The sequence below is a fragment of the Eutrema salsugineum genome, unplaced genomic scaffold, assembly GCF_000478725.1.
Source record: "Eutrema salsugineum unplaced genomic scaffold, Eutsalg1_0 scaffold_2, whole genome shotgun sequence".
Taxonomy (NCBI): Eukaryota; Viridiplantae; Streptophyta; class Magnoliopsida; order Brassicales; family Brassicaceae; genus Eutrema; species Eutrema salsugineum.
This window is the reverse complement of record NW_006256829.1, coordinates 10261420-10286995: the sequence shown is the minus strand read 5'-3', so window position 1 is coordinate 10286995 and position 25576 is coordinate 10261420. Positions and strand designations below refer to the sequence as shown.

At 38.0% G+C, this 25576-nt stretch overlaps 8 protein-coding genes across 10 annotated transcripts; 3 read left to right on the top strand and 5 right to left on the bottom strand.

Annotated features, from left to right (window-relative positions):
* The first annotated feature begins 2634 nt into the window (after positions 1-2634).
* LOC18018484 (inactive beta-amylase 4, chloroplastic) lies at positions 2635-5813 on the top strand. Of its 2 annotated transcripts, XM_006401359.2 has the most exons (10): positions 2635-2974; positions 3167-3295; positions 3486-3732; positions 3969-4189; positions 4266-4343; positions 4431-4590; positions 4724-4977; positions 5077-5146; positions 5387-5455; positions 5539-5813. In XM_006401359.2, exons 1-10 carry the CDS (start codon positions 2760-2762, stop codon positions 5689-5691), a joined length of 1596 nt encoding a protein of 531 aa, XP_006401422.1. In that variant the 5' UTR covers positions 2635-2759; the 3' UTR covers positions 5692-5813. The 2 variants fall into 2 exon arrangements, with proteins under 2 accessions (XP_006401422.1, XP_024012583.1); XM_024156815.1 differs by lacking the exons at positions 2635-2974; positions 3167-3295 and having other exon boundaries at positions 3653-3754.
* An 87-nt stretch (positions 5814-5900) lies between these two features.
* LOC18018483 (protein TIC 20-v, chloroplastic) lies at positions 5901-6706 on the bottom strand. The gene has a single exon (XM_006401358.2). The coding sequence runs from the start codon at positions 6680-6682 to the stop codon at positions 6044-6046; it is 639 nt and encodes a 212-aa protein (XP_006401421.1). The 5' UTR covers positions 6683-6706; the 3' UTR covers positions 5901-6043.
* A 540-nt stretch (positions 6707-7246) lies between these two features.
* LOC112086476 (putative pectate lyase 21) lies at positions 7247-8918 on the top strand. The gene is made up of 3 exons (XM_024155415.1): positions 7247-8052; positions 8125-8263; positions 8691-8918. Exons 1-3 carry the CDS (start codon positions 7247-7249, stop codon positions 8916-8918), a joined length of 1173 nt encoding a protein of 390 aa, XP_024011183.1.
* Positions 8919-9310: 392 nt separating this feature from the next.
* Positions 9311-11638, bottom strand: LOC18018482 (fasciclin-like arabinogalactan protein 1). Its single transcript, XM_006401357.2, has 2 exons — positions 10934-11638; positions 9311-10205 (listed from the first exon to the last, which is right to left on the bottom strand). Exons 1-2 carry the CDS (start codon positions 11579-11581, stop codon positions 9579-9581), a joined length of 1275 nt encoding a protein of 424 aa, XP_006401420.1. The 5' UTR covers positions 11582-11638; the 3' UTR covers positions 9311-9578.
* Positions 11639-12935: 1297 nt separating this feature from the next.
* LOC18018481 (putative F-box/LRR-repeat protein 19) lies at positions 12936-14619 on the bottom strand. Of its 2 annotated transcripts, none has more exons than XM_006401356.2 (2): positions 13959-14619; positions 12936-13744 (listed from the first exon to the last, which is right to left on the bottom strand). In XM_006401356.2, exons 1-2 carry the CDS (start codon positions 14324-14326, stop codon positions 13198-13200), a joined length of 915 nt encoding a protein of 304 aa, XP_006401419.1. In that variant the 5' UTR covers positions 14327-14619; the 3' UTR covers positions 12936-13197. The 2 variants fall into 2 exon arrangements, with proteins under 2 accessions (XP_006401419.1, XP_024011800.1); XM_024156032.1 differs by having other exon boundaries at positions 12936-13738.
* LOC18019662 (pentatricopeptide repeat-containing protein At5g55740, chloroplastic) lies at positions 14389-16999 on the bottom strand. The gene has a single exon (XM_006401355.2). It carries the CDS (start codon positions 16979-16981, stop codon positions 14483-14485), a length of 2499 nt encoding a protein of 832 aa, XP_006401418.1. The 5' UTR covers positions 16982-16999; the 3' UTR covers positions 14389-14482.
* A 463-nt stretch (positions 17000-17462) lies between these two features.
* On the bottom strand, positions 17463-18144 carry LOC112086812 (extensin). The gene has a single exon (XM_024156714.1). It carries the CDS (start codon positions 18104-18106, stop codon positions 17615-17617), a length of 492 nt encoding a protein of 163 aa, XP_024012482.1. The 5' UTR covers positions 18107-18144; the 3' UTR covers positions 17463-17614.
* A 2213-nt stretch (positions 18145-20357) lies between these two features.
* LOC18019661 (NAD-dependent protein deacetylase SRT1) lies at positions 20358-24018 on the top strand. Its single transcript, XM_006401354.2, has 14 exons — positions 20358-20498; positions 21001-21030; positions 21119-21211; positions 21397-21516; positions 21638-21738; positions 21842-21950; positions 22065-22144; positions 22281-22359; positions 22563-22616; positions 22760-22856; positions 22949-23031; positions 23122-23189; positions 23273-23375; positions 23459-24018. The coding sequence occupies exons 1-14, from the start codon at positions 20400-20402 to the stop codon at positions 23741-23743; spliced, it is 1401 nt and encodes a 466-aa protein (XP_006401417.1). The 5' UTR covers positions 20358-20399; the 3' UTR covers positions 23744-24018.
* Positions 24019-25576: the final 1558 nt, after the last annotated feature.

Here is a 25576-nt window from a genome sequence, read left to right as displayed (position 1 = left end):
CATTTGAAAAGAAAAAATGGATCATGTAGTAACTTAAGGCGTTTGTGGAGGTTGAAGACCCGGGAACAAATAATAATACAGACCGAAGTTTTACCATTATTATGAATAAAAGTCAAACACTATTGATAAAATCAACAAGTGGAAAAAAGTATTTGTGATCACAAACGTTTCTATACACAATCATGTTGATTTTGAGATCATGTAACAACATTTTTTCAAAACTTTCATCTACATTTTAGGTTTGGATAGATAGATAGATAGAAGAGATCGGAGTTATTTTCTTCCTCCGTGTTTATCATTTTCAACACACATATTGAATGGTATATATGTTTCATAAGAATAGACAATGGAGGAGCTAAGCCAACGAGATTAAAGTCCTGATAAAATAACAGCATATATAATCAGAACCCTAAAAACTCTCTGTGCATAATTCCAAATCCAACTACGCCAAACGACATATGATGAAATGGAATTATATGGAAAATCACATATATAAAGTAACTCGCGGATATAAAAAGAAGATAAAAACATACCTTGTCAAACGGTAATAGCTCTACTTTCTGAAGTTTCTTGATTTAACAATGGAGTTCCTCTTTATGTGTTTATATATTACACAGGCAAGAAAATATACATGGGTTATTCTCGAATATTATCATCTACTCTAATATGGAAACAATGCTGATATTTTTTTATTCATTTACAAGGAGTATTAAAGAGGAAGTTGAGTTTAATGACTAAATTAGCCAGTAAATCAGGGAAATCCATATAATCAGTAGTGCATGATCAGGATAAAAAGATTCGTTGGTGATTTTAGCCAGTTGATTGTCCCGAATTTTCCATTTCTGACGTTTATTTCCTCATTCATTATCTTACGTAATTCATTTTTAAACACTTTATTAATGAGATATCCCTAGACCCTAATAGGCAACTTAGAAATGATTATAAGGCATAAGTATCCATTGAAACCAAATCCAAAACCAAAAAGATCCACAAAAGCAGAGCCCACGGTTAAGGTCCATAACGAAAATAGATATCAGAAAACCAGTGGATCGGTTTTGCTTCATTTGTTAGTTCCTTACTGGTTTCTTGCTTCCAACAAGTTCGATTCCCGGAGTCAAATTGGACCGTCTTGAGCGGTATTTGTTTGGTGCCGACGATCCCTAATGACACTTACCCTATACTGAAACATGTACATTCAAGAACATAACAACAAAACTGAAAATGGCTAGAAAGATGTCTGAAAAATGTACATTCACATCCCTCATTTCCTTGTATATCTAAGAGAAAAAACATGTTATAGAAAAGGATTTCTCTTTGTCCAAAAAAAGTTTGTCTACTTGTCCTTACTGTTTTTTTTTTGAAAGTCTATTTGTCCTTACTTGTAAATAATCATTATTATAGGTAGATTAATTAATCCTGAACTCCTAGATAACGTAGCAAGACAATCTGCAATGTTTCCATTGTTCCACAAGTCTATGCAAGACCTAGCATAACGCAAAACAAAGCTGTATATGAACAACTAAGTGAAGATTCGCTTTGGTTCACTAATAAGAACCAAACCATTACCTAAAAACACATCATCTATGCTATAAAATTTGAGGATAAATCAATATGGCCGCCATTGTAACGCAATTTTTCTTTTACTAATTAATAATTTTTGTATTGTATACATTACTTCTTACGACTGACTTAGAGAAATATATGTCCTTGATAGACGCCATAAGTGAAAAGCAAACACCTAATATATTGCTAGCAGAAAAAAAAAGAAGAAATTAGTTAACCGAAAATCTTGTCAATAAATTTTACATTAGAATAAATCAAGTAGAATTTTGCTACTTGATTAAGTAGGAGGAGACTGAAACGTGACATATCGTGGACCCATGAATTAATCTGATCGACCTTATGACAATGAATACGAAAACAATAGGTTTACATAAATATATGTGAGACGTTTTTCGTATAGTAATGAATTATTTATTGTACCAAAAAGCCCTCAAAACACACTAAAATTGGTAAGCAGAGTTGATGATGGGAGCGAGACGGCGAGTAGCATGGGATCGGTTTCTAATGGATAATTTACACAAAGGGACGAGATATTCCCACGTCAGCAAAATAGTAAATTCAATGGATTTTTAATATTGTATAACACTTTTCCATCTAAAGTACAATAGTTTGAGTATATACTACTCAAGTCCTCGTATTTTTTTATATTCTATTATAAAAGTAATAAAAATATTTACACTATTTGTTTCATCATCTCATGTTACACATTGGATACAAAACATTCATTGTTAGCGAGTTTGTAAAATAAACTCTGCTCACATCAGTCATCGACTTGAAGTAATTAGTTAACAAGAAAAACGTTATTTTACTTATGTATGGTATTCTCACTGATTTATTTCATACAATCAAGTATACTCATTTTAGGCACGAGGTATAATAGATGAGTATAAAGCGAAAGTAAAATACTAACGGGGTCAATTATGGAAGCTTTGAAACATATATGGGCAAAAACTAGAAAAGGTAGGCAACAAAAGAAAATAAGAGGACCAAAGAGGAATTTTCTTTTTTTTTTTTGGTCGTCGGACCAAAGAGGAATTATAAAGCTGATAATTTACTTGATTTTAAAAATTTAATAAAAGAAAAGAAAAGGAAATAATATTTTGCGTTTCAAGTACTCCATCTCCGTCTCTTTTCCTCCGCATCTAAACCGATTCTGAGAAATATCTCCGACGAAGGAGAAGGAGAGGAGCACGAAAATGGCGGAGATTGGAGGAATTGGTTGTGGCTGTCGCGGACTTTCCGGCGGTAATTTCTTCCATCCCGGAGGATTTTCTTTGAAATCTTGTTTCCTCGAGCAGAGAACGAGGCGCAATCGGAACTTTCTCCGAAACGTTTCTATGATTCCTCCTTTCAAACGCGGCCGCTTCATCACAAAGTGGCGTTCCGACTCCGGTAATAGGCGAATCTTTAGGTATTACTTCCTCGTTCGCTGCTAAATTCAAGGGAAAATAGTAGCGATTATAACATTTCGTTAGTTCGTGGACGTTTCTTTAGTGAAATCAATTTGGTGAAGGCTAGAGAAGAATTAGATGTTCTTCAAGAAATTTTGGTGAGAAAGAAGTGAGTTCGCTAATCGATGTTTTTGATGATGAACATGATACAGCATGGATGCTCGGGAGAAATCACGATCATTCGTGTTGGTATCATCAAGGCACAAGAAAGTCCCTGTATATGTGATGATGCCAATTGATACATTTGGAATCGATGCTTCTGGGTGCCCAATCATTAAAAGGTCAAGTTTTCTGAATATGTTCTGTACCCGATTCATATTACCTTACATGGTATGAAATATGGGAAATGCCAGACTACTTTTCATTGCTATATAGTTTAGTATCACTTCAGAACAAGAAAAGTAAAGCTCCTTCTTTTGGTTCCTTAATTTTTCATTCAAGTAATGAAGTTTCCATCTGTTCTTGTACCAGGCTCAAGGCTTTAACTGTTTCTCTGAAGGCACTCAAGTTAGCAGGTGTTCATGGAGTCGCAGTTGAGGTTTGGTGGGGGATTGTAGAGCGTTTTTGTCCTCTTGAGTTTAGATGGTCACTGTACGAAGAGCTCTTCAGGCTGATTTCTGAGGCAGGGTTGAAGTTACATGTTTCTCTTTGTTTTCATTCAAATATGCACTTGTTTCGTGGAAAAGGAGGCATCAGTCTTCCACTCTGGATCCGAGAGGTGTGTATTGTTATACTTACAGGTTTGTAGTTATTTGTACGTTGTAGACTTAGCAAAGGCGTTGGTAATTTCTTCTTCCTTTGAACCTTAGAGAATTTAGATTTTTGCTTATGGATTCTTACTGGATAATGTAACGTCTTTGGGAGTGCTATCCTTTGTTCTGTACGATGACATCTGCTTGTTTCTCTAGTCAATAAATGGTTTCACACATCGGCTTATTCTTTTACAATTTCCAGATTGGAGACGTCAATAAGGATATATACTATCGAGATAAAAACGGATTCTCCAATAAGGACTATCTGACACTTGGAGTCGATCAACTTCCTTTGTTCGGTGGTCGCACTGCTGTCCAATGCTATGAGGATTTTATGCTGAGTTTTTCTACAAACTTTGAACCATATTTTGGGAACGTGATTGAAGAAATAAGTATCGGTCTTGGTCCTTCGGGGGAGCTCAGGTACTTCTGATGTAGACTACGAATCATAAAGACAGAATTGCTACAATAGAAGTTTCTTACACGGGATCTCTTGCAGATATCCTGCACATCCTTCTGGAGATGGAAGATGGAATTTCCCTGGAATTGGTGAATTCCAGTGCCATGACAAGTACATGTAAGTGATTATTTATTCAAAAAAAAAATAAAAAATTCCATGTGCGAATCACATTTACCAGATTGTGAGCTATACTACTTGGTTTAGGATGGAAGACTTGATGGCAGTGGCATCCCAAGAAGGCAAACCTCAATGGGGAGGCAGAGATCCTCCAAATGCCGGCTGCTATAATAGTTTTCCATCTGGGGTTCCCTTCTTTGAGGAGGGCCATGATAGTTTTCTCTCTGACTATGGTCGTTTCTTTCTAGTATGTTCTCGTATGATATCATCTTTTGCAACACTATTACAATATCTGCATTTGAATCATCTTGAGTAGTCTTCAGCGCAAGTGGCTAGTAGGTTGGATGATAAATAACACGGTGAACTGCTTTTCATTGTAGGAATGGTATAGTGGGAAGTTGATTTGTCATGCTGATGCTATTCTTGCAAAGGCAGCCGATGTTTTACGGAGACGTCAGGAAGAGGAGAGAAACTCTGTAATGTTGGTTGCAAAAATTGGTGGAATCTATTGGTGGTATAAGACATCTTCACACCCCGCTGAACTAACTGCAGGTTATTACAATACCGCCCTTAGGGATGGTTATGATCCTGTTGCTTCTGTCTTGTCTCGCCATGGTGCAGCTCTGCATATCCCGTACGAGCCTTCTCCTGAAGTTTTCTTTTCCTGTGTACATAATTCATAGAAGCTGCAACTGTTGTTGCTAACGAGATGAATCTTTCATATATTTTCCAGCTGTTTGGATATGGCGGACAGTGAAACACCTGAGAATTATCTTTGCAGCCCTGAAGGATTGCTTAGACAGGTAATTTCTTCCCTAATGTTTGATCTATAGTTCAGTTATGTTCATATGAAGATTTATGTATGTTGCTTGTATTTAGACAAGTCAATGTCAGCGCACTGTTTACTGTCTTTGAGACACTGTTCAAACTGGTCTAGTCTATGATTTCTTGCTGCGCGCTGCAACACTAGTTTCTTCCCATTGAGACAATCAAGCATGCCTTAAGAACATTAACAAATCAACGTTGTTTCTTTTTTCTGCTAGATACACGATGTTTCGAAGAAGAGGACAATACAAGTGACTGGGAGAAACACAAGTGAAAGATTTGATGTGGTGAGAGAATGCACATTATATACAGTAAACGATGAAGTCATAGTTGTGGTTTCTAACTGTTTATATATGGAAATCTGCAACAGATGGGACTAAGGAAAATACGAGAGAACTGTGTGCAACCGAATGGCGACACTGTAAGATCTTTTACATTTTTCCGAATGAATGAGAAGATCTTTAGGGTCGAGAACTGGAACAACTTTGTCCCTTTCGTTAGGCAGATGAGTGCAGATGTGTAAAACAGCGGAACATATTGTAGGTGTGTATTTTCTTTCGTTACAGAATTGATCTTTCCTCACCATATTGCTTTTTCAGATATGTGATGAGGATAAATAATCAAATCAAAATTGTTATATGATGATATCTCTCTCTCTCTCTCTTATATTGTTCTTCATTTGTTCCTTTAAGTTAAGTTCTAGTTTCATGAAAGAGAATAAGACTGCTAAAAACCTTTGAATGTACCAAAAAGTTACATTATGTTTCGATTATCAGAACCAGATCCATTACAGAGAAACTCCAATCACAGCACATGTGTGTAAATACATATATTATTGTTGTTCTTGCAATTTCTCTCTACCAGATGATAGTAAATCAAAGGACTTGCCTATCAGCAGCATCAGCAACAATGGGCAACCTCGGGATCTGACCAAACAAGCAAGCAGAGAATCCATAGATCAAAGAGACAAGCAAGAAGAGGAACACTGTGCTGTCCAAACTCATCACCACATCTAAACCAAGCCCCTCGCTCGGATTGAAGCTCCTCTCGAGCAAATCCGGGAAAATCAAGAGCACGTCGAGCACAATCGCCTGCATCGTGTTGAACCTAACGTACCTGCTGAAATTTTGGTTCCTGACGACGACGAAGTAGAGAGTGAGGAAGATGAGAAAGCCATTGAAAGGGAAGCTCTTGAAGGCCTTGATGGCGGGAAACAAAGGCTGGATGAGAATCTGGAAAGGTGGATATTGCGTGATGATGAATTTACCGTACTGAATCCCATCGAAGAATGGGTAGAAGTAACATACGGCTGAGATTATCCGATCGGATGCGTCGACGGAATCGTCGCCCTTGGATTGGAGGACGAGTGTGGCGGCTCTTTCCCTGGAAAGTCTAGGTTTTGGGAACTGGGGATTAGGGTTTAGAGGGAGAGAAGAACGTCCGGTTAGGGTTAGGGTTCCGGTTTGGAAGAAAGTGAGAGATGGTAATGGAGAAAGAAGATGAGATATTGCCATTGCCTCTCTCTCTGTGTCTGTTTTCACTTCACAGAAACGAAAGAGAGTATGAGGGGATAATAAACTAGACTCCACGCTGTTCGAGAATTTTGACTAAAAACATCGTGTCGTCTTACTACCTTTCTAACGGCATGCGGTCCTTCATTGGAAGAAGCAAACGCCGAAGAAGATGGTGAAACAACAAAATCGGTGCTGTTCAAGGATATGGAGTTTAAACCACACGACGTGTTAAACACACCCTTCAAAACGGCACGTATTTCTTTGAAGTGAAGTAAACAAACTAACAATTAAATAGCCTCTGTTATAGCTTTGTTTTTCTTTTTGTTATTCTAAATATTTTTTTTCCATATAAAAAACCCATCACACCAGTATAAAACGGCGTAATGTCCTGTGTTGGAGTTGGACCCAATTCTTTCAATTTTCACCTAATTTAATTACCTCCGTATTTATTATTTTTAGCGCACTTTAATATAGATTGTCTCTTGCACATATATAAACTGAATAAAAATACCATTTTGTTCATAGTGAAGTATCTAGTTAGTTAACCTCTTGTTAAGACAAATAATGTCAATTGCATGTAAGATCTTCTTGTTTCTCTTAAACGCTTCATCAGCGTTTGCGTTTCCCAAACCGCCAATCGCAAGACAACTATCAACAACATCAGAGACCACATCAAACTCAACAACAACGTCTTCTTGCTCACCAACAGGAAATCCAATCGACGATTGCTGGAGATGCGACCAAAACTGGAAGTCAAACCGCAAAAGCCTCGCGGACTGCGCGGTTGGATTTGGACGCGACTCAATCGGCGGTAGAGCAGGAGAGTACTACACGGTAACAGATTCAGGAGACGACGATCCTCTAAACCCATCTCCAGGTACACTACGGTACGCCGCAACACAAGAACAACCACTATGGATCATATTCGATCGTGACATGGTGATAAAACTTAAAGAAGATGTTCAAGTCACGTCGTATAAAACAATAGACGGGAGAGGATATAACGTGCAAATAGCTTACGGGCCGTGTTTGGCTTTGTATAAAGTAAGTAACGTGATCATAAACAATGTTTATATTCACGATTGTGTTCCGGCGAAACGGTCGTTGGGAGGTTACTCGGATGGAGATGGGATTTCGATATTTGAGTCGAGAGATGTTTGGATTGATCATTGTACGTTAGAGAAATGTTACGATGGGCTTATTGATGCGGTGAGTGGATCGACGGATATAACGATTTCGAATAATTACATGTTGAATCATAATGAGGTCATGCTTTTGGGTCATAGTGATGAGTTTGAAGGTGATCGAGATATGAGGGTTACGATCGCTTTTAACTATTTTGGTCAAGGGCTAGTCCAGAGGATGCCGAGGTAAGTTTTGTTACTAGCATATTTATGTAAATATAGTGATTGTAATTAGTAAATGGAATTATGCATGTGTAGGTGCAGGCATGGATATTTTCACATAGTGAATAACATTTATAGAGAGTGGGAGATGTATGCTATTGGTGGAAGTGCTAATCCAACCATCTTTAGTCAAGGAAATGTTTTCATAGCTTCGGATAATCAATTCACAAAGGAGGTAATGGATGTTTAGTGACGTGTGCATGCATGGTCCACAAATAATAGAGCGTTTCAAGCTAACATTAAATAGAAATACAGTTTAATTCATGATTAAAATTAGACTTTTTAACAATTCAGTTTTTTTTTTTCCCTTTGATTATCAAATCTCTATTGAACTTGTGTGTCTAACAAGACTAGACATTTTCAAACTAAAGCAAACGTATCAGAATCCGAAATGAGAACTTGTTTTAGTTTGATGAGCTTTCCTTGAATTACATAAAACTTTTTCTTTTGTGATATAAAAACCAAACTAAGTCTAAGTGAACACATATATTGGTCGATCTAATATTAGTTTGATTTTCACAAGTTTTTTAGTTTTTTTACCAAATTGATTAGATTCTAGACCGAAATGTTTACCCCCTAATGGTAAAGCTCTATATACGTAGGTTACAAAGCGAGAGAGTGTAGATGGAGACGATGAATGGAAGGAATGGAATTGGAAATCAGAAGGAGATGAAATGCTTAATGGTGCTTTCTTTACACCGTCAGGGAATGAGGATTCTCCGAGCTATGGGAAAATGTCGAGTATGGTAGCTCGACCAGCTTCACTTCTCAAGACCACACACCCATCAGTAGGTGTTCTTAGTTGCCAAATTGATCAACTTTGTTGTTAGCACACAAACATCAGTTTGTCACAAAATCTTATATTGTCCTGTTTTTATTGGTGTCTCTTCTTGCTGTGGTTATTGTTAGAGCATATAGGTTCTGTACTGAATACGATGATCATAGACCCAAACAAAAACAATTGCATAGCTCATTGTCAATTTTCCCAGCGAGTTTCAATGAAAAGTCATTGATAGTTGAAATTCTTGCCAATCTTGCCATTTCCTTTAATTGAGATTAGGTTCAGAATTACAATTCCAATTTTGTTTGTCTTGAAATGGTTTTGAAGTTGTAAATAATTTTGATGTGTAAAAAATCACATTACTTTAGAATCTCAAGTGAAAAAGAACACACAAAAATACTATCTTGTGTTCCCAACACCATTCATTACAATGCCCGGATAGTATGTGCTCAAATATGGAGTATTCAGTATCTTGTGTTCCAATGCAACACCATTCATTACATTTATCAACTAAACAAACACGTGAACAAGAACACACAAATAAAATAAATAAACCACCGACTAATTAACTCGACAACCAAATATCAAATTAAAAAAAAAAACCTCAATAATAGGGGAAATTAAATAAACCTCATTTACTTTCCCTCAAAGTAAGAAAAAGAAAACGAACAAAATTAAACAAAGACGAAGAAGAGAAACAAGAAGTGAACTATAGAAGCCAAGAAGCAAACAAGCAGAGCAAGCTCACCACCAAACCAGCCTTAACTCCTCCGATGATCCTAACCGCACCGGCTTCATCAGCAGTCGCATCATCCGCCTCTCCATCAGGCCCTTCCGCAGGCGAATCCGACTCATCAAAAGAATCATCAGGCGACGGTGCAGCCTTCTTCTTCTTCCCTTTCGCTTTCCCTTTTCCCGGTTTCGGAGAATCCGCAGCATCTCCGTCCTCCGGTGCCGGAGCAGGAGCCGGAGCTTCAACAGCCGATGCCTTAAACAGCTCTTTAGGCAGTAAAACCTTATCGGTGGCATAAATAGCCAATGGCTGCTCGTCGATGATAGTATCAACGATCTGGACAGTGTTGATCCTTGTCTTGAGCGTAACTTTCGCTCCATCGTTCTGTACAGTGAGCTCGAACTTGTTGGCTCCGTCGGTAGCGAGTGTGTTCATGGGACCGTTGTTGGATTTTAGCATCGCCATTGAGTAATACGTCGGGACGGCGAAAAAATCGAGGAAATCTTCTTTCTTTGGAGCTGTCAAGTTCTTGTATTTGGGCAAGAATCCTTTCATGGCGTCATCTCCTGGACAGAACACTGTCATGCCTCCTTCTACACTCTCCTGTTACACACATATGCGCATATGATTCAAAATCCCCATTTGATTAATTCTCTCGATAACTAATTTTTCAACTACAATTTGAAATCTTTTATCTACTCAATTATAGTGGGAAGTGAGAAAAATTAATACTACTTTTTACAGTTAAAAAGATCGCCGTTTTTTATTTTGAATTCTAAGAATTTTAGATTGGTATGTTTCAGATTTTTGAATTGGAGAACTAAATAATAATGTTCCGATAATTGAGGTGATCAAGTCTATATGTTTGTATTTGCTCATTAGTTACCTAACACACACTTTTCAACACCTTTTGACCTTTTTTTTTTTTTTTTCTTTCAAAACCACTGGCTATTGGCTTAACAACCACATGCATTTTTTTTTCTGATTAATTAAGTTCGAATTTAACAACGGAAATTAATAATACTACTAATTTATTGTTACTAACTAGTGTCCACTGCTTTTTGTTTGGTTTACTTACTACATTTATACAGTCACATACTCACATGCATCTATTTCTTGATTATTTATTTTTAGTTGGTGGTAATCAGAAAATTAATAGAGCAGTCAATTTTGTAAAATCAGGTTTTAGTATAATTGATTTCTACATTTATAAAGCGACATGCATCTACTTATTTTTTAATTCAAAAACGGAAAACGACTAATTATTGAAATTATATATTCTCTAATCACGTTGTAATCAAAAACTACTAATCAGGGTTTTAGTAGAGTACCTGGTAGGTTTTGGAAGCTCCAGGGTTAGAGAGAAGAGTCTCGGCGAAAACTTTACATCCATGAGCCGACATTATCCCGGTGAGATTCATCTCCGCCGGAGCCGGAGTCGGAGCCGCCGCAGACTCCGACGGTAAAACTTTACTGATCTGAATAATGGAGATGTTGTAAGGAACTTCTTCGATCGATTTGACGAAGAAGGAAGACAGATCTCCGCCGTCGGGGCCGAATCCGACCTTACCGCCTCTCAGATCCGTAATATTGACGAATCCGGTCATTCCTTGAGCAGCTCCGGTGGCTTGGAAGAGAGTGGCGGCGAGGGCGGAGCCGTCGCGGATCTGGTGGAGTTTTTTGGCGCCGAAGTAATCGAGGAGGACGTGGAGGGAGAGGATGTTTTTGAGGGTGGTGATCGTGTAGCCTTTTGAGGTTAAGGCGGACATGGCGGCGTTATCGACGGCGCAGACGGTTACGGTTGTTCTCCGGTTGATTTCGTCGGCGAGGTGAGTTTGGGTTAGGAAATGGTTGAAGGAGGAGAAGGAAGGGTGGTTTGCTAGGAGGCGCGTGACGTTGTGCGCGTGGGATTTGACGGTGAGGAGGAGGAGGATAGGGAGAATGTAGGTGATGATTACTTCTCTCATCTTCTTCGTCATTTTTGTTACTGTTGAGAGAGAGAGAGAGAGAGAGTGATGAGTGGAATTTGGGGATTTTTTCAGAGAGTGAGCTTCTGAGCTTAAACTAAAGGGGAAAACGAAGATGGTGTTTTACTTAAATGGTCCTGGATGGTAAGTGAAATTACGATTGTACCATTGAGTATTTATTTAATTCATTTCATTTCGACATTATTTCAATATTTATTGTGAATTTAAGCATATGGGCTTGTAATAAAAATTATAAATGCGGACAACGCATTTTGAAGCCTTACAACAGTCTTAATAACATTAATTAATTGGTGGGAGAAGGGAGATTGCCCCAACTTATCTAATACTAGTAGACGAGTAGTGTTTAAATGTGACATTTAATTTGGCTAACAATATTATATGATTTTTTTTTCTCCTTTGTTGAGATGTTTCTAGTGGTTCACAACGATCATGTGAATTAAGATGGTGTGTTGTTACTTGTAAGTGTTGCTGAAAATAGAAATATGTACCCTTTCGGACTAAGAAACATGTCACGTGGGAAGAGGATCTCTTCTTCATAAATTAAGGCATCAGAAACTCATTACTCTCTCAGTAGTCAGTACTAATAAATATTCAGCCCATTTTACAAGCATAGAATCTTCTTCTTCGTTTAATTTCTTTAATTGATTAATAGTAAGAATCCTAAAATATTATAGTTTCACGTAATGTTGTAAAGAAACATATTATTTTGATCCTTAAAAAAAGTTTTTGATTAGACGGAATCTGAGTGTTTGGCTGCAGCCAGGTGACTCGTTACCAGTGTCGGTGACAAAGCAAGCGCATGAATGGAATGCGTGTTTTCGGTTACGGTCGGCGAAAACCGGAGATGAGGTATTGATTTATTAGACATGCGACGTGGATGGTTGAGATCTGTTTTCAGATTCTCCACCGACAATCGGTCGGTCCGTGTAACTAGCTGAATAAACTGATCGTAAATCATAGTAGTTATCTGAAAATCTGACGCAACGGTTTGTTGTCCATAGTCTCACTTGTGTGATGCGATGGTAGTACTAGTTTGTTTTTTGTTTATTTCTTTGTGATGATACGGTAAAGCTATGGGACAACACAAAAGAAGATGAGAGACGATGTTACATTCACGTTAACATACTTTGTGAACAGTTTGGCCGACACAAAATGACTCGAACCTTGTCCCACTAACTGTGTCAGTTTTGTAAGTTATCTTTTGGTAATGATTCTAATTTCTAAATGAACAAGCTGATAATACTTTATCATGAAATAATTTTCAGTTGATTTATTTTCAAATAAAATACTGAAAGTTACTCAAAATTACCACCCAAAAACAATTTTGTTGTTCTTAAACCATCACTTTCTAAAATATCATAAACTACAAGGTCATTGGTGGAATAGTTTTTTTTTGTACTAAACAGAGAACATAAACTAGAAGACTTAATAATAATCATCAAATTTTAAACATTAACACATTGAAACAACACAACGATTCTACTGGAAATAAACCTCAAACCAAACCGATTCAACACTCAAGAAATCCCAAAATAGAACAAATTGGACATGTGATAGAGGAAGCAGAGAGAGAGCATCGAAACCTGCTTCCAAAAACCCTAATATCATCATCCCTCTCTCGGATTACCCGGTCTTGACATGCGTAGAATAGCCATAGGGAAGTTGAAATCCGGCTTCTTGATCTCCCTCAAATTCCTCAAGGTCGAGGTACTCGTGGTTATCACATCGCTCGTCAAGGATATACACCCGTATAAGTCCATGTACTCTAGATCCAGACACCCTTCACAAACCGAGGCAAGACCCTTAGCGGTCAATGTGGTGTATCGAAACTCCAGGTGCTTGAGCTGAGGCATGTGTCTCCCAATAATCTCAGCCTCCACATTTGCGTTTTTAGGATAAGAAGCCAGATAGTCGAGCGGAGCGACAATTACAGGCCTGAGTGGATTTAGCCGAGGATATAGATTCCGCTTGAGAATGTCTAGTTTCTGGCAGTTCCTCCCCAACATTATCAGAGACTCGTGAGATATACCATAAGAGTAGCTCATATCTAGCACCCTAAGGTTTGGACAGTTTGAAGCTATGCTTATCATCGAAGCATCTGTAACATTTGGACAGCTCTTAATCCAGAGTACCTCCAGGTTAGGGCACCTGAAACTAGAGCATGTATGAATCATGAACGAAGAGATCACTTAATTTAGCAACAGACAATATAATTCGTTTAAAATAAACGTCATAAGACTGTACATTTTCATTCATTTTCTGAACAACACCATCAAAAAACTCAGCAAGCTAAATTACTACAAAGTTTCAGATTCTATACTACGATTAACCTCCATGGATTCAAGCAAAGCAAACAGTGATAACGTACCTCTCAGCAGCGTAAGATAGAGAGTGATCCGTACAGTGTCTGACCCGAATCTCTGTGAGGCCGCCTTGGCTCTGATCAACTACTGATCGGAGCAAGGAATCGACTTTATCCTCAAATTCTGGAATCCACCAGTTGATCGACTCGGGGAACGACAGAAACCGAGTTTCGAGATCGAAGGTTGTGTTGAATGACGGGTCTTGGCATGCGTTCATCCAGGTCTTACAGACCAACATCGGTCCGATCCATCTTTGTTCCTGGCTCAGCCGTGAGAAGATGTCAATGAGACACTCTCGAGTCAACTCAGCCCAATTAATGCTGAGTACCGATTCCATCTCGAGCCTTCTTTCTCCATCGTCGTTGACTTCCATTAGATAGAGAGAGCTTTTGGTCGCTTTGAATAATGAGTACTGAGTAGTCAGTCTTCAGAGCCAAACGTATCTCTATTTACGGAGTTACCAAAACGACACCGATTTAAGCGGCATGAATTGTTCAAATTTATAATACTTTCATAAACGGCTAAAATATCATTTAGAATCGGAACACATATCATAAACCACCAATTCAATGATCCTTCGTATCTCATTGTTCCTGAGATCATGTGTCTTATCATTGGCAACAAACACATGGACTTCTTCTCCTTCTTCTCCTTTGACCTGAATCCAACTACATCCTGGCTTTTTCTTCAATCCTTTAACTCTCATCATTTCTCTCATCTTCACAACTTCATCCCAACTTCCTTCAACTGCATACGCATTCGATACCGTCACGTAGTTCCCGGAGTTTTCAGGTTCTGATTCTAACAAATGTCTTGATAAGTAGTCCATAAGCTCAGTCTTGCGTTGCTTGCTGCAAGTAGCTAACAAAGATTGGATCATTCTTGCGTCTGTCTTGTATGGCATTTCCTCGATTAACCTCAAGGCCTTCTCTGTTTCTCCAGCTGATGCAAGAAGATCTACCATTAGTCCATAATGTTCCAAGCATGGTTTCATGCCATGTTTTGAAATTATCTCTGAGAAAATCTCGATAGCTTGGTTAATATCCCCGGCGTGGTTACAACCAGCTAAGAGGCTTGTGAATGTTATGTCGTCTGGTTTAATGCCCATATCTTCCAAGCTTCTGTATAGAGTGATTGCTTCTTTCACGTTACCATATACTGCATACCCCGAGATCATGGCATTGTACAGAGGCAACTCGCTGTATAACTTACTCCTAAATACCTTCTCTGCTTTGTTTATATCTCCACATTTAGCATACATGTCAACCAAAGAAGTTTCAATCGCAACTGAAGAGGAATGTTGCTGGTTTCTTATGATGTATCCGTGTATTGATTTTCCGAAATGCAATGATGCTAGATTTGCGCAAGCAGAGAGTGCGACGGTGATGCTAAAGACATTTGGCCTCAATCCGGATTCTTGCATCTTTCTGAGAAAATGAATTGCCTCCTCACTGCAACCATTTTGTACCAAACCATTCATCATAGTAGTCCAGGAGACTAGATTTGGAGATATGCCTGAGGATTGCATCTGCAAGAACATTTCCTTGGCCTCATTTACTTGACCATTCCTGAGAAGACTCAGAATGATCAAATTCCATGTTATCACATTTGGTGGTACACTTTCTAGCTGCATCTCATAAAACAATCTCAAAGCCTCCCCGCTAAGACCAGACTCTGCATAGGCTGCAAGTAACGTATTCCACAGTATCAAGTCCTTTTCTACTGTGGAATCAAACACTTTCTTAGCATCAACAATGCTGCCACACTTGGCATACATATCCACCGAAGTACTGGCTAAAACGATATCAGATTCAAGACTGTGTCTGATGCAATAACACTGCACCTCTTTACCGAGTTTTGAGTTCTGAGTTTTGGCAGCTGCCGACATTAAGGTCGATAAAGTGACGCAGTCGAATTTCAGATTCTCTAGTCTCATCAATCGGCACATGCGGATAGCATCTTCAACTAGCCCTTGTTGAACATACCCGGAGATAAGCAGATTCCATGTTACCACATCTTTTTCGATCATTCGATCAAAAATCATCTCAGCATACTCGATCAAACCAACTTTGCAATAGAAGTTCAAGATTGATGTTCCGAGTATATTATCCAGCTCTAAGCCATTAACAATGGCAATGGCATGAGACTGCTTCCCTTCTTCAACCCCACCCATATTAGCGGAAGCAGATAAGCAAGTTGAGACAGTGACACGGGTTGGCTCAATACCTTCTTTCCTCATATCAGACAAAAGCCGAATCGCTTCCTCGTTCATACCATTTTGGACATAACCCACCATCAATGCATTCCAAGCAACCACATTTCTCTGAGGAATTTCATCGAACACCTTCCTCGCTTCATCCAAAACGCCGCATTTACCGTACATATCAGCCAAACTACTAGCCACAAACACGCAATCATGAAGACCAGCTTTCGCCACATACCCATGAACCCCTCTCCCAAAGCGACTCCACTGCAACGCACCGCACGCTTTACAAACATTCGGAACCACGAAATTATCTGGAAAAATCCCGTTTTCAAGCATCTCAACGAAACCCATTAAGGCTCCTTCAACAAGTCCAATCCTGCATTTCACACCGATAATGGCTGCCCAAGAGAAAACATTCCGAATCCTTAATTTCGAGAAAAGAACCTCAGCAGCTTCCAGAGCATCGCATTTCGCGTAGAATATAACCAATTTGGTCTCGATGTACTCGTTCCTGGCGTAGAAATCGCCGCTCTTCAAAATCCGAGCATGGATTTGCTGCCCGGTGTGAAAGTCTCTCTCGTAAACGCATCCCTGGAGGATTTCACCGTATATCTCGGGACCAATCCGTAGGTTTCTGAAATCCATCTCCGTAACCAAGCTCAGAGCTTCTCTGATCTCACCGTTCTTACATAGAGACGAAACGCTGTGAAAGTAAGATGTGGAGGAAGGACTACGAGCTTGATCATCGTGATAATTAGAAGGTCTTGTTGATCCCGAGTATGGAAGTTTAATCGGGATGGTGTTGAAAGGAAGAGAAGCCATTCATGCCTGATGCCTCTGATAACGTCTGAAGACTGAAGATAACAGAGTAGAGTGATGATGATGATTCCTTAATTTCATAGTCCACGTAAGTAATTATTTATTATCTCACGATTTTATCCCATGAAGGATCATCACCGTTGGATTAGTCTTGATGGATTTCGCCTCGTCAACCCAAAATGACGTGGACGGTTGGGATCTGTTACAATACAATCCCAATTTTGTGAGTTTGCGATTCTTATGGGTCCCAGTCGGTTTTCGATTGTATCTCGGTTAAGTTTTTTGGTTGGCTTTTAGATTCTTGAATCTATGAAATAGTAAAACTATCGTTTGATTAGTTTGTTTGAACAAAAAAATGCGATTTCAATTATTTTGGCTTTGATTATAGTTTCTTCGATGTAAAAAAAGTTCAAAACAACATATACATGTGTGGTTTTCTCTTTTTTGATTTACAAATCAAAATTTCGGTTCGAACTAAACCGAATTGAGTATGGCAAAGATGAGAGTATGCACTATATTAGTTTTTTATTCGAATTTACTTCGAAAATGTACAAAACAAAAAATTTGAGATAATAACAGAAGGTGGCTTTTGAGTTTTGATGGAGCTAATATTTATCTAACCCTATATTGCATGCCCTAGAAGAAGACAACAAAAGCACAAGATAGCACAAGCATCAAAACATAAACCAGCACGGAAGAAGAATAATAGTAAGCCACAGCTGCTCCGGTTTGGCCGCCTCTAGCTCCTCCTCCTCCTTGGCCGCCACCAGTTTCTCCTCCGCCGAGAGTACCGTAAGGATAAGGAGGAGTATAATAGTAAGGATACGGAGGAGGATAAGACGTTGAAGGTGGTGGTTGGTTGCAACACCCTGTCGTCGGAACTGGAGGGCAGTGAGACTGCGAACGCGGCGGTGAGGGTGGTGATGAAGACTGCGAAGGCGGTGGAGGAGGATTACCGTATGGAGAGTAGCCTGAAGATGAGGAAGGCGGTTGAGGCGGTTGGTTACATGGGTAAGGAGTGCAAAGACCAGCGTTTGAATCCGAAGCTGCGTTTAGATTGGCAAAGTTGAGAAGTGAGAAGTAAAAGGTGATTAGAGGAATAGAGACAGAAGCTTGAAGAGACAACATGATGACTTGGAGAAGATGAGCTTGGTCTTTGGTTTTGCTAGATATGAGAATAGAGATATGATTGAGACTTATAATAACAAAAAGAGATGATTTTTTTTTCCCCGTGTTTCGTATTATCTGCCGCATGGCATAACACATGTCGTAAGTGTTAGAGAATTTCTGAAGAAAACGTTTGCGTCTTTTAATGGATGTCGACAAAATATTTTCATGTAATGACAAATGAAAAACGGATTTTTTATTACTGTGGGATATATATAGCGGTTCAAAACTCATTAGAAGAAGAAGACGTGTGTTATTGGTAACATGAGTTTCATGATGAGTTTGAAAAGTTTGAATCTTTTGTGTTGGAAAAGATGAAGAACTATGCATTGTTCAAGTAATTAATCAATAAAGAAGACCTAACTTTAAGTTGAAGAAATTAAGCGCTTATTGTTTTTCTTTCCTTTGTAGACAAACTTGGGTTTAACCACCTTAACCGGAGTCTACCACGACTACTAACATGATCAAAATTGAGGCAAATTAAAGAGGCAATTTTGATACAAATATAATCAAAATAATATTACGTCTATAATGATTTTAATAAAAACGCAATATGCAGTACTCATGTAAGATTATGTTAAACTTCCTATTCCTTCATGCTGTTTTTAAGCTTGAAGATGAGATGCAGAAGTTCCACTTCGCTTAGCGTGATAACGATTTGTGTTTAGTTTGATCTTGATCCGGACCTCGGGAGACCCATTATTAACTTGAAACACAAGTGTCGTATTACAGTAATTGATATCTAAGAGACAATTTATCTCTGACATGAATTTCTTGTTCTATATGAAAAAAAAACTGATGTTAATCAAATTTATATCTTCGACAAAAATATCAATTGTTACTATAGAAGTAAATAATCATGGTAGTTGGGTACAACTTTTTTTTTCATTCGTACAGATCTTTACTAGATTTTTTTTTTAATTTGTTAATTGGTACAGATCTGTAATTTATATATTAAAATCATTAAAATAACAAAAAAATTTACATGCACATGAAAAAAAAATTCAATAATAGAAAGTCAATATGTTCACAGATTAACATCATGACATGCATCAAATGGCTAGAAAGAAACTTCTTCCCATCATCTCATTTACTAAATGTGTTGAAAAATGCCCACCAATAAATGGGTTAAACTGGATCAGTCTATCATCATCCTAGTTTGACATTTTAAACAAGTAGGGATAAAAACAGTTATACAGTGATAGTATATTGCATATCGCTTGTAACGAATTTATTGTGACCAGATTTCAAACCAAGGCGACTTGTAATATGTACCAAACTGAATTCAATCTGGTTTTGACCGGTGAGTTTCAAAGCGGCTCGGTAAAACCAGAATTTAACCTGCCTAATAAACTCTGGTATAAGCATACATCAGAGCGCCAACATTGATCAGTCTAATCCGGAAAAACCTATAATGATTTCTTCTTTTACAAATTATATCTTTGTACAACCCATCTTATCAAATGGGTTCAATCTTCAATGAGCTGAAAGTGAAGTAAAATAACAAAGGACAAAAAAATTCATAAGGTCAGCTCAGCCGGTTAGATGAGTTTTGACATTTACAATGATAAATTAAAGGATCCATATTTGAGCTTTCAACTATACATGGAAGGATGATTTACGATTGTAAACTCTCTATGAGTATTATCAAAGTCTAGTTATTGGATCAAAGAGTATAAATTAAAGATCCATAAGTTAATGATTATATGAAAAAGAGAAAAAGTAGTAAAAAGTTGATTATCAAAGCAAATAAAAAATTGGTGAAATGAAAGAAAAAACTGTAATGATAACATCCACTTAATTAGCAAGGCTGCAATCTTAGTTAGATCAGATCTTGTGTTTAGCTCATTGAAAATAAATCTGATAACAACTATAAAATTCCATATAAATAAGTATTAAGTCCAAGATACCACTTTTTTTCTTTTAAATATCACAAACATAAAATTTATGGAGGGTTAGCAAAGTCTAGTATCTGACAAAACAAAATTAATAAAGAATTTTTTGGTAATTCTTCCTAACTTTCATTATGGATTTTGATGGAAATCTAATAAGAAAATACAATAAAATATAGTATTTTGACAATTGTCCAAAAAATTTGTATTAATATATATTTTTTAGTTTTTTTAAAACGAAATATTTTTTATTCTTCTTAAACTCACTGTCAAAGTCTTTAAGAGATCCCTCTGCTTTTTATACATCGAGAGGCAGGGAAGGTGTTCTTGTCGCAAAAAGAGAAAATCTTTCTAGAAACCAAATGTCTTTAGGTTACGCAGAGAAATTATCCTTCATCGAAGATGTTGGTCAAGTTGGCATGGCCGAATTCTTCGACCCATCTCATGTTCTACAATGCAAGGTCTCTCTCGGGTTTCTATTCTTGTTCCCTTCTCCTCCTGGGTTTTCGAGGGTTTTATCGATTTTTTTTTTCTTCTCCAGATTCTATGTAATTTCACGTTGCGTGAATGTTGTTTTCGGGATTGATCGTATAGCATCTCAGATTTTGGTTTCGGAACAGTTGATCTTCTGTATGTTCTGTCCTAGACTCCTAGTGTTTGGTTGGGATCGTATTTACGCCTTTACGCCTTTATCTTCTTGTTTTTGATAATCGTGAGGGTCATTGAAGAGTACTTTTGCTTCATATCACATGGTTTAGGCTTTACAGTACCTGTTTATTTGGACTTGCATTGTGTTAATTAAAGTATTGAAATTTGGTTAAAATGTCATTGATTTATGTTAAAGACCAAAATATGAGAATAGGATCTGTTTGCTTGCTCTTGCTTCAAAGTTGGTGTTTTTATTGTCTTTTTCACTGTTGTGCTAACTTTGGTGTTTGTCTGACTTTGTTTTGGTAACTGCAGATCGAAGAACTTGCTAAGATGATTCAAAAGGTTTGGTTCTGTCGATTCTTTCATATTCTTATTGGTCCTTTTTTGCATATATATTCAGTATATTCAAGAAGCTGGTTTCTGTTTGCAGAGTAAGCATCTAGTGGCCTTTACAGGCGCAGGCATCTCAACTTCTTGTGGTATACCTGATTTCCGAGGCCCCAAAGGAATTTGGACGTTGCAGGTCATTTCTGTTTTCTTTGACTATTTTGGCTCAAGTGGTTTGATTTTGACTTTTGTCATTGATTGGCCTGTTTGTTGGCTTGTTAACATCATTGCTTTGACTTGACTTGATTTCCTTGGATTGTATATTTTCGAAGTTCATCTTCAGTAACTTAACAGTTGTGATCCATGTTTATTGGGTTTCAGCGTGAGGGGAAAGATTTACCAAAAGCATCTCTGCCATTTCATCGTGCAATGCCGAGCATGACCCATATGGCTTTGGTTGAATTAGAGAGAGCTGGCATTTTGAAATTTGTCATCAGTCAGGTTGTCTTTGCCATCTATTCTTCTTCCTCTTCTCTTATAGATTAGTTTTCGCTTTATAGGATCTTGTCTCCTTGTTTACATCTCTAGTGTTCACTGTGCATGCTGCTTCATGTGTTATTAGAATGTGGATGGCTTACATCTTCGATCTGGAATTCCAAGAGAGAAGCTTTCTGAGCTGCATGGAGACTCTTTTATGGAGATGTGCCCATCATGTGGAGCAGAGTAAGGCAGATACATATGTTATTCCTTTTGATCTGAGCTGTCATTATTTAATCCCTATGGTCATTGGACCAGAGATGGTAACAGCCTCTCTGAACTCTTGAAGGTACCTGCGTGATTTCGAGGTGGAAACTATTGGATTGAAAGAGACATCAAGAAAATGCTCTAATGAAAAATGTGGAGCTAAACTTAAAGATACGGTCTTGGATTGGGAGGTGAATTTTCTCTTCTCTTATAATACAAAATGTTTGTCCTGAACCTGTTTTACTTTTAAGTAGGCAAAGATGAATCTCTTTGTTTCTCTTATGCGTCTTTCTTTTGTATGGCAGGATGCTTTGCCTCCAAAAGAGATTGATCCTGCAGAGAAACACTGCAAAATGGCTGATCTTGTACTCTGTTTGGGTACTAGGTAATTAATGACTCATAAGAACTCTCATTTTAAAAATCTTTTTAACACTCTCGATCATTTATGCCAAGTAACTAAGCTCCCTAATCTGGATTATCTTGCGTTTTGCTTCTTTCATGATCCTTACTCCTTTTTGCAGTTTGCAGATAACTCCTGCTTGCAACTTGCCTCTCAAATGTCTCAGGGGTGGGGGAAAGATCGTGATCGTTAATCTTCAGGTAAATCATCTCTTTTGCTCATCTGCACGAGCTCTTTATACGCGTCATATAAATAAATGATCTTATGAATTTTATGGGTTCTCTTTGGACAGTGTTTATTATAAGCCTTGATATTTTCTTTGGAATGTATATGGAAGAATGTGTTTTACGGACTGTGTAGCTTTTCATCGGAAATTGTTCACTGATTATATTTGTCGTTGCAGAAAACCCCAAAGGACAAGAAAGCAAACGTAGTGATTCACGGTTTTGTTGATAAGGTAAGATTTTCATCATTTTATATATATAGAGTTTCTGAAACTGTTGCCAAAACCTAAAGGATGTATAGCAGATTACCTTCAGGACATTGCCCAAATTACGGTCTTATAGATTTTCTTTCCTTCATTATTCTTCTGATGTGCAGGTGGTTGCAGGGGTCATGGAAGCTCTCAACATGAAGATCCCTCCATATGTCAGAATAGATCTTTTCCAGATAATCCTGACTCAATCCTTAAGCAGAGGTAGCTAGTAGCTGCTTATGAAATTTGTTCCTGAAAACTTTACTGTGATTCGCTTCATAGTTTTCATTCGCATGCTTTCATTTCTGTTACAGATCAGAGGTACATTAACTGGACATTGCGTGTTGCGAGTGTCCATGGAATGACTTCTCAGTTACCGTTTGTCGATTCAGTAGAGGTAATACCTCGAAAATCTACTATATCTCCTAAACCACACATCGAAATCAGACTGTGTGGACGTTTCTAATCTTTTTCAGTTGCAAACCAGATTTCTTTCTCAGATAACCAGAAGTACAAAGAAACAGTTCTTGATAAGCAGCCTTTTCTTGTGAAAAGGTAACAAAACACCTTTCTTAAGACTCAGTTTCTTGACTTATTTCTCATTATAATATATATCTTCTTTAATATCTTTCATACAGGAGGACATCACGAACCGAAACATTTGATATATTCTTGACAGTTAACTACAGTGGCGGTTGTGATTGCCTCTCCACCAAACTTAACATTCCCTTTGAATTCGAGGTTGGTTACTATCGATAAAGCTCTTTGTTATCTTGACTTTGTGAGCATTTTTCTCACAACATTCTCAAAAAACACTTATGTAGGTTTCAACAGAAGAGCATGGAGAGATTATTGACAAGGAGGCTGTGCTACGAAGCCTGAGAGAAAGAGCGGTTGAAGAATCCAGTTGTGGTCAAAGCGGTGTGGTTGAGAGAAGAGTGGTTTGTGAACCGAGAAGTGAAGCCGTTGTGTATGCGACTGTGACCAATCTCAGGACTTTCATCTGTCAACAATCTCTGTTTGCTAATGGAGACCTCAAATGGAAGCTGGAAGGTTCTGGAACCTCCCGTAAGCGTTCAAGAACCGGGAAGCGAAAATCGAGGGCATAGGAAGAAGGAACAAAGAAAGCTCTCTTCTTGTATATAGAGACAACCACTAGTCTAACTGAGAAATGGGGAATATGGAAGTTACCCTCGGTTTGAGGGCCGAGTGAATTTTGTGTTTTTTTTACCACACTCGGTTCTTTTTTAACCAAAGATAACCAATATCTTAGGGAGAATATTGGTCCGGTTTGGTTCAGTATCGGTTAAACTTTGGTAGTAGCTAATGTAACTTTAACCTGTTCGGTTTGCATTCGATTGATCGGATGTTTAATATTATATAAGCTGAATACAAGATGATCCAAAATGTTTAAACTTGTTTGTATGTGATATGATCGTGACCAGCTGCTTAGAGGAGGAGGAGCCAGAGGTAGCTGGTATGAGAGCTAAAGAGATGGATAAGGAGGCTCACACACTCATGGCTGCAAAGGACATCGATCAACTGGAGGCTGGAGCTCACATTTTCAACATCTCTATCTTGAAGAATGAAGAACCTAGTAACAATGACTAGGTAACTTAGGTGATGATTCTGTACTCTTTTCCTTGGTGAGGATTTTGGAAGGCAAGAAGGTTATTCTCCAAAGTTTTTAACGAGACAGAAATCATTGTTATGTCGAGTTACTTAGAAGTTGTTACTAATGGGTAATAATGTGCAAAGTCACAATGACTTGTGCACTAGTTGTTTTAGGCGCACCACTTAGGATTTAGAAGGGACGCCTCGCTGTTTTAGTTTTAAATTAAACTTCTTGTTGTTTTTATTTCAAACTCCATGTAGTTTTGTTATTAGGGTTGCGATTTTCCCTCTTAGTCTATAAAAAGAGAAAATCACCTAAGTCATATTCAGTGAAGAATTTTGATCAAACTTTTAACGTGTTCTTCTCTCTTTTTGATTTCTGAGAACTAAAAACTCTGAAATTCGAATCTCTTAAAAACTAATCAGTTTACAAGAGATTCTACTATCTCTCAATTCCATCGATATCATCTCATCATCACCACACCATCAATCGATCATCTCATCATCACCACACCATCAATCGATCATCTCATCATCACCACACCATCAATCGATCATCTCACCATCACCAACCATCGATCCGAACCCTGCACCCTCCATATCGCCGTATCTGTTGCCTTTTGCTTCAGAGTCGAAAACCTAGGATCATACCACGTGGTATCAGAGCCAACTCTGAACCAAAGGCTGAGCGAAACTCTAACCCTAATCTCCGTGCTTTGAATTTTCGTCTCTGTGTTATTAGGGTTAGCGAGTTCTGTGACTGTGTGCATCGATTTGATTCCTTTTGTTTCATATTAGCGAGTTCTCTTATCATCGCATCGTTCTCTCTTGTATTGCGTCTCGGATCGATCGCTGTTAGGATAGATCGTGTTCGTCGCAAGTGTATTTCTTGTCAAGTTTGTTTAGTTTCGAGTCTGAGAATCGTTGTTAGGAGTCTGCGCGATTTCGTTAGGTTTGATAGGGTTTCGTGATCTCGTAACTAGCTTGTTAGTGTTTTAGGGATCGTTAGTTTTCGATATTTTTTTTGTTAGGCTTCTTGTTCATCGTTTCTCGTTTAGGCTTGTTAGGAAAATCTTTTTTCGTGATTTTTTCGTAAATTTTTGTGAATTTCCGTTTAGTTTTTTTTTTAAAAAAAAAAAAAAAAAAAGAGTACAAATTTTCTTTTACGTGGAGTTCTAGTTCGATCATGCTGCTGTTTTTGTGATTTCGTCTAGAACAAGTTACTGCGAGTCTTTTAATTTTTTTTTCAGGTAAATGGAGCTTTCGGCTGAGGCGATGGAAGCTCTGTACCGAGCAATGTCTCAACAAATTAAGGAAGCGAATCAAGC